This window comes from Pseudorca crassidens, chromosome 11 (genome assembly GCF_039906515.1).
Source record: "Pseudorca crassidens isolate mPseCra1 chromosome 11, mPseCra1.hap1, whole genome shotgun sequence".
Taxonomy (NCBI): Eukaryota; Metazoa; Chordata; class Mammalia; order Artiodactyla; family Delphinidae; genus Pseudorca; species Pseudorca crassidens.
The window spans coordinates 84,946,646-84,957,447 of NC_090306.1; the positions used below are offsets into that span (position 1 = coordinate 84,946,646).

Here is a 10,802-nt window from a genome sequence, read left to right on the forward strand (position 1 = left end):
CTAAGGGCAATTACTAGAGCTATAATCTGAAATATTACACATTGTCTAATTGTGATTTTTTGTTATGACTTCTAAGCTCTTTACGTGCCACAGTTGAAAACCAGAAGTACTTAACTTTCTTTTGACCCTTATTTGTATCATCAGTAAAATTAGAAATGATAAATGATACTCTATTCTTTGTCCAAAGTATAGAGCCAAATGAGAAATATACAAAGAAATTTGAAGTACATGTTTTAAAAACATATTTCAATTTGATACTTGTAAAAAATTTTTTGGAGGATGTGATTTAGCTCTTTGGCCAGTCTTTGTAGAAGACATACATACTCACAACAGCAATGACATCCAAACTCAGTCCTTCACCTTACATCTCCTTTCCCTCATATCTCCTAAAGAGAGCAATCTGGAAGGGCTGGCATTATTAGATTCAAAATCCCTGATGGAGTTACAGAGAGCTGAGCTATTTTGAAAAATTAAAACAGTGACATGGCAACAGTCCAGATAATAAAATGAGTCAAGGTTCTACAGGATGTAGAAAAAATGAAAAGTGCCATCTACTTCTGATTGAAAGTGAAAATTACTCAACAAGGGAGTACACACAAGAGTCATCACTTCTAAGACTTAATGAAAAAAATGTCCCATAAATATTCATTGTTCTGAAGTGAACTGTCATTCCAATAAAATGTCACTGTCAACAAGTATAGATGATCACTTGGAGTTTTCTAAAATCCTATCAACTATTTTCCAACTAAAGTCATTACACTGTAATAGAAATATTCTCATTTACCCTATTGGCCAGGACTGTAAATAACTGCTTTATCTGACCACCACAACATATGAAAACTTGTGTAAAGAACACAATGTCATCACCCAAAAGTTTGTATTAAGCACCTGTCAAGAGTAGCAAGAAACAGTTTTTAAAAACCAAGAAAATCACTTGAGCTTATAAAATTTTTTAAAGTACAGCTGAGCTGTCTAAGAGATGTTTTAGGGTAAAGATATGAATGATGATTGATGCCTCCAAAAATATCCAGGGTAAACTGAATAGCCATGATTTTAAAAACTAAATAGCTTTCCTTGAATTTTATCTAGTGAATATTCTTCAGGCTTCCTCCCTCACAACTGATTTCATTTGCCCATCAATTCAACTTTTAAGTTAATTGTTTTTTCAAACATGCAAATCAACACTGCTATTTCCAAGGTACTGCCTGCTGAATAAAGACCTTGACATTTTTTTAAATGTCATCTTAGAAAGATTCTCCAAGCAATATTAGTCTCACCTGGAACACCTTCCCATTAAAAGGCCTCTACTATATTCCATATACACTTTCCCAATCCCGACCTGGCATCCTTCATCCTGAGATATAATAACCAAGTTTCACTCAGCCATGTCCAGGTGGCTGAAAGTACTGCTGGGGCTGCCTAACCTGCCTCATCAAGTTTTACACACACCCTGTACTGATGACATCTCATCAGAAGGTTCACTTTCTTCATTTTGTGGGATCATATCCCACAGAACAGCAAATGCCTTCTGCAAGGGAAGGGTAGCAGCAACCAAAGGCTGTGGCTTTTGCAGGATAATTGCACGCACGCAATACTTCTTTGCCAATTTCATTTAAGTAGACAAAAAAAAAAAAAAAAAGGCCGGGTTCGAAGCAGAAAATATATAATAAACACTGATGTAAAGAGGGTGAAACGCAGAAATTCTTCCAGCAACACTAGTACATGTGTAAGTTCTGCACCACAGCTCAGAGAAAAGTAGCTACCGACGCATTGATGGAAGGCTATCTTAAAATTACTCAAAGAATCTAAGGCATCAATCTGACTGGGAGGTTCATGCCTCCTCTCCATACACACATTCTGTTTTCCTACCTAATTTAAGAATGAATCGCTGGCAGCCACCAGGTGCAATAACCATGAGGCGCAGGACGTAACCATCACGATGCACAACGAGGTGTGCAGACCCGGAGCCGGCTCCAGTCCTTACCTTAGCAGATTAGACAGGGGCAGGGGTCCGGATCCACCGCCCAGGATCCCTCCTTTCCTGCCAGACAGGAGTTTCTCCACCAGAGCCACATTTCCAGTGCGAGCAGCTTCCAACAGCTCCTGGTCCTTCCCCATAGTCTCTCACCGACTCCCTCACAGAGTCCTTTCCCCTTCGGGTCTTCCTCCCCGCCCACCCCCACTGGCCCCAAATCCAGGGCCCTCCCCGCCCCACACTAAGATAATGCCAGAGCTTCAGCACCGGGAGATGCGTGCAGCCCCCAGCCGGGGACACCACTCTCCGCTCCTCTTCGGGGCGCAGCTTTCACAATGAGAATCAGACCATGTCTTGGAAGAGGGTCTGGCCGAGCTGGGAGCCGCGACGCGCCCTCACAGCCACTCCCCTGAATTCCCGAGGCCTGGTTCCCGCGGGTGGGGCGTGAGGGGGTGGGGACCGGGGGTGCTTTTGAGGAGCGGGAGGAGGATGGTGAGGAGTGAGGAGGTCGGAGGAGACGGAGACCGTCCTCGCCTGAGCCCGAGCACCGCGAACGCCCGCGGCGGCGGCGGCGGCCCGCGCGCCCTCGCGCCCCGGCCCGGGTTCTCCTCAGCCTTCGCGCCCGGCCCGCTCGGCGGTTAAGGCGGCGGCGTCCGCGGCCCGCGGCGGAGAGGAGCGCGGCGGCTGTGGCTGTAGCGGCCGCGGCCCGCGCCGAGGCCGGGCGGTGAGGACGAGCCGCGGCGGGCGCTTGCCGAGGGCGGCGATGGCGGAGGTGGCTCGGGGATGGGATAGGGAGGGCGAACGCCCAGGTCCGTCGGCTGCGGTGGCGGCAGCTCTGAGGCCTGGCGCCCAGGGCGTGCGGGGGGCGTGTGCGCGCGGGCAGGTGCGGCCAGTGAGTCCGTCCAGAGTTGGGGGGGGGGAGGAGATGGGGGGGGAGGAGATGGGGGCGGGGCGCCGGGACGAGATTCTCCTGGTTTTCGTGGGCGGGGGCGGGGACCCTCCCTCTTCCAGTCTCCTTGGGAGAGATTTAACCGTGTGAGGACTGGAGTTCTCCGGGCCGCTGCGACTCCTCAGCCGGGCGGGCGCCGGCGCCACGCCTCGGGTCAGTCACGACGCTGAGGAAAATCCTCCATGTCCGGGATGGGAGGCTGGTGATGCTGGGAAGGAGCCCTCTGCCACCGCTTATGTCGGTGTCCGGGTGACTGGACCGGTTTTCGTCCTTCCGTTTACCTCCAGAGACGACTGAGACCTGCCCTTGCTTAGAAAGAAGAGGTTTGTTTTATTCTAGTTTCTGTGACACTGGCCACTGGAATGGTTTGTGACTGTTCCAGTTTTTCTAAGGTCTTTCATCAGTCCTCTATTTCAGTTGGGTTTTGAGGATCTGCTGACTTGTGAAAATACCAGGAAAAAGGCTCTCATTGAAAATTCTAACACATTCACACTGGGAAAAAATATAAATGAGCATGGATTAGACACCCACTTTAATTTGCATATTCATCAGCAATTCATTGTGCATGGTTGGCTTGATTTTGTTAGCTGCTCTCCTTGCCCGCGATGGAGAACACGCATTTATTTTCTTTTGAAACTTCCTGTGACACCCTGTGCGTTGCCTTGCCCTTGGAATAGACTTCATAAATGTTAACTTGTTGGTAATCAGTTGGGAGGAAAGGGACATAATGGGCACTTTCCTCACAACAGTTCAGTGAACTGGATATTACTACCATATATCCATTTTGGTAATGAGGAAATAGTGGGTCAAAGGGTTAATTAAATTTCTCAAGATGCTGCACATAGTAAGTGGCTGACAGAACTGGACCACAAAACTGACTCACTGCTAGCCCATGCTCTTCCCCATATACCTTACTGCCCCCATGAAAAAATAAAATGAACAGACAATAATCATCACAGACATTTGATGAGCGGTTACTAGGTACCAGGTACTATGCTAAGTTTTCTTCATGTTATCTCAGCCTTCATAACAATCCCATGAGATGGGTACCATTTTTATCCTTATTTTACAGATGACGACGCTGATTAGCCCAAAATCATGGAGCTAGAAAGTGAGCCAAGACTCAAATCCATGACTGCCTGCTATAGGTGGAAATTTTAAGTAAATAACTGGAGAAAACTTAAAAGACATTCAGAGATAAGTAACAACAAATGTATATGTTAAAATTTTTTAATGAAATTTAGTATTCTGAGATTTTATTTGAATGGTTCAACGTGTTAGGTATATTATGGTTGCTTATGGGAGGTTTCCTGAAGGAAGTAGATTTTGAGCTAGTGGGTTTTTGTTTTGTTTTTGTTTTTGAATCTGTTTTAATAATAAGATGATATTATATATGATAATAATATGATCCCTGATATTCTGGGACTAGCAGACCAGTTAAAGAAACAAGAGGTAAGGAGCCATTAATTTCATTTTGAAAATGGCACACAGAAATCCTTCTTCCACTTTCCTAATGTTGCCACCTAAGCAAAACACATGTATCCCAGAATATACTATAAGTATTCAGTTGGTCAGAGCTAAAAAGAACCCACAATTTTGAGAAGCAACGTTTCATCATGGCTGAGTTAGTGATCAGAAGGGTCAACCCCCAATGGGAAACCATTAGTAATGACTTATTCCAAGAATCAGTTCCACAGTTCCAGGTACTCTAGTGGTATATGATACTCCAAGCCAGTTTTCAACTTCAAACTCTTTGTTTGTAGTTACATCATAGTTTCTTGTTGAAGAGGACAAAGGCTTGACTGCATGGGAACTAACATGCAAATTAAAAGTGAAAACATTTTTCCAAAAATCTGGAGAGGCCAAAAAAAAAAATTCTGATTTTTTTAAACATCCAGATTTCATCAAGGTATTTTGCATCTGTGTGTAGTGGAAAGAGCCAGAAAATCTTGGGAACCAATTGCACAGGCTAGATCTCAGTTGGCACGTATGTAAAATGAAGTTATGTCTGATGCTTTCCACTGGGCTTATATTGTATGCCTATGATGAAATATGGTCTTAGTCCATTAAGTTATATGCATAATTGAAGCTAGAAATCAAGTATGGGGATAAATTTGAGATCAATTTCTATTCTGTTTTAATAACAAAAATAAAAATATATTTATTCTCCACATTTTTCTAATTGAACCTTTTTTATTCATCAAAATCTATTTTTGCTATTCTCAATGGACAGTATTAATTATAGTAAATGTATATATGTACCAGGAACAATACTAGAGTATTTTTTCTCTTTTTATTTATTTTTATATATAACATATTGTGTATATATACACATGTTGTATATACTGTGTATATATATATATATCATTATGCATGTTTATTACATATTGTTAGATATTATTGTATATATGTTTTATACACACATACAAACCAGTCAGGCTTAAATGAGACAAAGTAAAGAATCTAGTATTGTTCCTGGTACATAATAGCATAATATTATCTATATATATACTAGATATTGTAATTCCTGCAGAAGCTCCGAATCCCTTACTCTAAAGTCTGATATACACAGATGTAATTCTGTATACTTTTAAGCAAGTTGAGAATTATTGCAAGTCACTCCTCTTGGGGTTGACTAATAAAAGAAGGGACTAGGGTTGAGACTAGAAAAGGGAGATAAAGCAAAAGACAAAGCAAGTATAAGAAGCCTTTGGAAACATAAAGTAAAGGAACATGAATCAAGATCAGTCTTAGAACTGCATACCAAGGTCTGTTTGCAGTGAGGAAGAGGAGAAGATGATGTCTTATAGCATCAAGTTATCAGCTGAGCTAAGATAGGATAACTCTGTGATTTAGGGAGTGGATTTGGAAAATATCTACTTTCTCCATCTTGAGCTCTACAGTTACTCTGCATAACTGGGACTGTGATAGGCTGTGGGACAGAAGTTAGCAGCTCCAGGTTACAGAATACTATGAAGATATTAGACATCTGAATAGAACACCAAGTTCTTGCTTTCTGCATTCCATTTAAGTTTGTCTCCTCATGCCTACATGGCACAAACTTTGCCCTTCATCATCTTCCTGAGGAAACCCAGACACCAAGCATATCATCATGTTTGCAGTCTTTCTGAATTTATTGTCATGAATGTTGAAGGCCATGGAATGTCAATCACCCATCTTCTTCAGGTTCTAACCGACTGCGAATAGACACAAGGAACCAAATGAGCATCTCATTAGAGTGTCATCTTTATTACCTGGATGAGGTAAGTATCTAATATCCCACAAAGCGCAGGGATCCATACTAAAACTAGACTGAAAATGAGACTAGGAACTTCCTCTCTGTAAATGTGCATCCTGAGACCTGTCTGTGGAGAAAGTTAGATCTGAAAATTCATATAGCCAGCCCAGCCTAAAGCATGTCTCACAAATGGAATCAGAAGATCAGAGAGAATGATAGGTTTCTAGGGCTGCCTTTGGAAAGCATCCTGAGACAGGTACTGATGCCCAAGTATGCCCACCATCTTGTTAGGTAGCAGAAGAAAGCCCACTGCAAGAGAGAAAGCAAGCCAGCATTGAACCTGTATCTTGTTTTAAAGGAAAGTTTTCACACCCACTGGTAAAGTGATTCCAATGGAAGCAAGTAGGGAAAGAAAGCAAAAGTGTTTGCTATAGTACAATTCCCTCTTGGAAAAAGGAGCAGAAGTTTCTTCCCCCCTAGGGAAATTTGATGTGGAAAAATAAGGGTTTCCCCCAAGACCATCACATCACACTGCACAACATTCCACCACCATCCTGCTGATTCTATCATTAACTTCCTCCTCTCTCAGAGCCCCCCTGCCTATGTGCTACTACCTTTGAAAACCTGTGTGCCCCACAGGTGACCCAGTACACAGCCCACTGAAAAATGTAGTCTTGTCTCCAAACTATTTCTCACAGAGAGAAACCCCTGAAATGCCAAAAATAAATAATTTTTACCATCTCTATTTATTTTCCATTGAGGAAAAGAGCTAGCATCCTGATAAACCTATTACACAATATCTAGAGGGGTGACTAAGAAGACACAAAGAATGTAATATGCACTTTTGGAATCTCATCTATGTTTCTCAAGGGCTAATACCTCCTTCTTACGCCCCATCCTCTACTTCTGTCTTTCTCCTACACCTGGGTCACACACTTTTTCATTAAAGGGCCAGAGAGTAAATATCTTCAGCTTTGTGGGCCACACAGTCTCTATCACACTACTCAACTCGCCATTGTGGCATGAAAGTAGCCATAGGCAATATTCAAAACAGAGTGTGGCTGTAAACCAATAAAACTTTATTTATGTATACTTAAATTTGAATTTTGTATAATTTCCACGTGTCACAAAATATTCTTCTTTTGACTTTTTTTAAGCCATTTAAAGATGCAGGGACTTCCCTGGTGGCACAGTGGTTAAGAATTCTCCTGCCAATGCAGGAGGCACGGGTTCAATCCCTGGTGTGGGATCCCACATGCCGCGGAGCAGCTAAGCCCGTGCACCACAACTACTGAGCCCACACGCTGCAACTACTGGAGCCTGCGTGCCTACAGCCCATGCTCTGCAACAAGAGAGAAGCCACTGCAGTGAGAAGCCCGGGCACTGCAACGAAGGGTATCCCCTGCTCGCCACAACCAGAGAAAGCCCGTGCAGCAAGGAAAACCCAACGCAGCCAAAATAAATAAAAGAAAAAATAAAGAAAAGAAAAAAATAAAAATGAAAAAAAAGATTCTTAGTTTACTGGCCACATAGGCCATGGGTAGGTTTTGGTCCATGAGCCATAAGCCTACAGATTTAGGAGTGACTTATTCTAAAGCCCTTTTGGCGGATACTACTTCTTTGCTTGGCCTGATTGTTTAGAGGGGAGAGGAGGGCAGGAGCCTGGAATCAAATTATCCCCTCAGGCAGCCAAATATGCCCAGCCTGGGCAGAAAGGAATGCTTCCCATCAGCAAATCATCTCTAACTCTCTCATATCTCAAGAAAGATCCTTTCTTTAGATGAGCAGAAGACTTGTCTCCAGAGGAGATACTTAAACTGAGACTTGAGAGATATATGGCAAAGGGAAGCAGGAGGTGGAAAAAGAGTGTTGCATGAAGAACACTGTTTGGAAATCTGTACACTTTGCTCTTTAGAAGGCAGTTGGGAATTATACTCTCAGAACTAAATCCCTATGTTACCTCCTGCCATCTTTTCTTTTACCTCTGCTCCTATCTTGTAATAATTCACTCACACCTCCTAATCATGTTTGTATTGTTTATGGAATTTAAGTGTATTATTGTTATTGAATGTTCTTAATTTCAAAATTATATAAAGTATTATACAAATGCTTTTTCTAAAAATGAAGTTGTTTTTTCACTTGCATATATTCTCTGATTCTTTTTTTTTTTAATAGGAGTTCTTTTCCCATTTTTTTTTAAAGTCTTTATTGAATTTGTTACAATATTGCTTCTGGGTTTTTTTATGCTTTGGTTTTTAGGCTGTGAGGCATGTGGGATCTTAGCTCCCCCACCAGGGATTGAACCTACACCACCTGCATTGGAAGGCGAAGTCTTAACCACTGAACCGTCAGGGAAGTTCTTCTGATTCCTTTTTTAATTGATGATATTTGCCCACTTCAAAGGAGCTTCCCTCTTTCTTCATATGAAAAAAAAAAAACAAAATAAATAAACCATGGCTTGTATGTTTTTTAATGTCTATGTATACTTTATGGATCAATGAATAAGAATGGGAGTTAGCTGCATGAAACAACTTGAAAATAAAGCTAAGCTGAATGAGAAAAAATGAATAGTTAATTCTAACTATAATCGTCCAGCATACATATGCTTTTTAATTCTATTACACTAACAAAGAAACATGTGCAACTAATTCTCTATTTATTTACCACAATCCAAAGTCCTCCCACCTTCCATATTCATGGACCATCTTCTTCCTATTACCCAGCTGAGGTCCAAGCCTGCCAACTGGGGGACCAAGCTGGGCTGGATTTTCAGCCAAGAACAGAAGGGGAATAATTGTGAGATTTTCCTGGACTCTGTAGCTAACATTATCTGACTAAATGTGTCTTCTTCTACGTTGGTACCTAAATGCTTTCCAAAGCACTTTTTCTGTTATACCACAAATTACGGTTTTGTAATTTAAACACACACACATACCTAGAACTGTGGTCAGAAGATCTGGGTTTCAATCCTGGTGTGACCTCTTCTTAGCTTAGAAAACTTCTAGAGCCATCAGTCCATAGACAAGTGTAATACATACCTTTACAAGTTCATCAGTTTGCTATGGCTGCCATAACAAAGTACCACAGACTGGGTGGCTTAAACAACAGAAATTTATTTCTTCACAATTCTGGAGACTAGTGTCTTCAAGTTGAAGGCAGGGTTGGTTTCTTTTGAGGCATCTTTCTTTGGCTTATAGATGGCCACCTTCTCCCTATGCTTCACATAGTCTTCCCTCTATGTGCATATGTCCTAATCTCTTCTTATAAAGACACCAGTCTTATTGGATTAAGGCCCATTCTAATAACCTCATTTTAACTTAACTACTTCTTTAAAGACCGTATCTCCAAATACAATCACATTCTGAGGTACTGGGGGTTAGGACCTCAATGTATGAATGTAGAGGGGACACAATACAGTCCATAAGAGGGTTGATGGATGTTTTGTGGATCAGATTAAATGAGATTTAAAAAGTGAAGGCATTTGACTCTTAGTAGATATGCAATAAATGCCAGTTAAATCTAAACAAGTAATTTTTTAAATATCCATTTTATATTATTATTTAGTACAATTTTTATAGTATCCATATCTAATGTAATGTTATCCAGAAACATTTGATGTTGAAGGTAAATTTTAAATAAGAAATCTACTAGGGATACACAACTACAATTCTGTAATAAAGTAATCCAAGATGTTTGAGTTAATTCCTTCACCGCCTTTGAGAGTCAATAGTAATCAGGGAGAAATTACTTCCCTTCAGTATCCATGTGATCATATTGTTTATGAGGATCATAAAAATTTTCTCTTTGGGGGAGTTCTGAGTATTTTAAACATCCTAGTAATTGGAATTAATTTTACTCAAGGCTTTGTTTCTAAACTAGAGTCAAACTTTTAAGTTTCATAGCTTGACGTAGAAATCCAAAATGTGTATAAACATGTATGTGTATGCATGTGTTTCCTACGCATGTAGAAAAACAGTAAAATTAGAAAAATACTGTGGTAGTATTAATAAATACATCAATAATCAATACTACATCAGTAAATGCATTATTACTATAATTCATACATAAAAGTATATGAAACTCTCAGTACTTTTGCAGGGACCTAGTCTAAACAGGAAAGAGGAAAGATAAGGACCCCCCCCCCAATACTCTCTCAATCATGGAATTGCTTTTCTTAAAAACTATCAGCCCATTTTTTTTGTTTTTTTTCTTGTGAAACATAAGCATTTAAAATATGTTATAATTTTGTAACTATGGTACAATTCTTCTTCATTTTCAACACTTTGAGAGCTTCAAACCAAAAGCCAAATACAGATGGCTTAGCCTTCTCTTTTCTCTGAAAGACCATGACAAGTGGCAATTTCTATGTGTTCAGAAACTTAGAAGGAGCCTGAGAAGTCTGTGGCAACCCAGTTTTACGATGATTTTCAGTAGCTATGAAGTGTCCATTTAATAAACAGGATCACATGCACTAATAGAAAACTACAGATATTGACTTGACTCAAATAAGTTTGCTCTAAGAATATGAATGAAGGAGAACAAAGAATTAAACCATTTACAGAATATGCGAACTGAAAGAAGTATTTCACTTGTATGTTTCCTGGTTGGAATATGTTGTTTTAGGTGAAGGAACCTATAAG

General features: G+C 40.7%; 1 protein-coding gene and 1 long non-coding RNA gene across 17 annotated transcripts in view; one reads left to right on the forward strand and one right to left on the reverse strand.

Annotated features, from left to right (window-relative positions):
• The window catches only part of ANKS1B (ankyrin repeat and sterile alpha motif domain containing 1B), a 1,163,282-nt gene extending 1,161,102 nt beyond the window's left edge, over positions 1-2,180 (reverse strand). For 9 of the 16 annotated variants that reach the window (XM_067697637.1, XM_067697627.1, XM_067697636.1 and 6 more), the window contains exon 1: positions 1,985-2,179. In XM_067697637.1, coding sequence (XP_067553738.1) covers positions 1,985-2,118 — 134 coding nt within the window. In that variant the 5' untranslated portion in view covers positions 2,119-2,179. Of the gene's footprint in view, positions 1-1,984 lie in introns of all 16 variants that reach the window. The other 7 variants (XM_067697640.1, XM_067697639.1, XM_067697638.1 and 4 more) reach the window with 2 other exon arrangements.
• Positions 2,181-2,934: 754 nt separating this feature from the next.
• On the forward strand, positions 2,935-8,306 carry LOC137202310 (uncharacterized). Its single transcript, XR_010932542.1, has 3 exons — positions 2,935-3,247; positions 3,997-6,187; positions 7,320-8,306. It is a non-coding gene; the product is annotated as an uncharacterized lncRNA (long non-coding RNA).
• Positions 8,307-10,802: the final 2,496 nt, after the last annotated feature.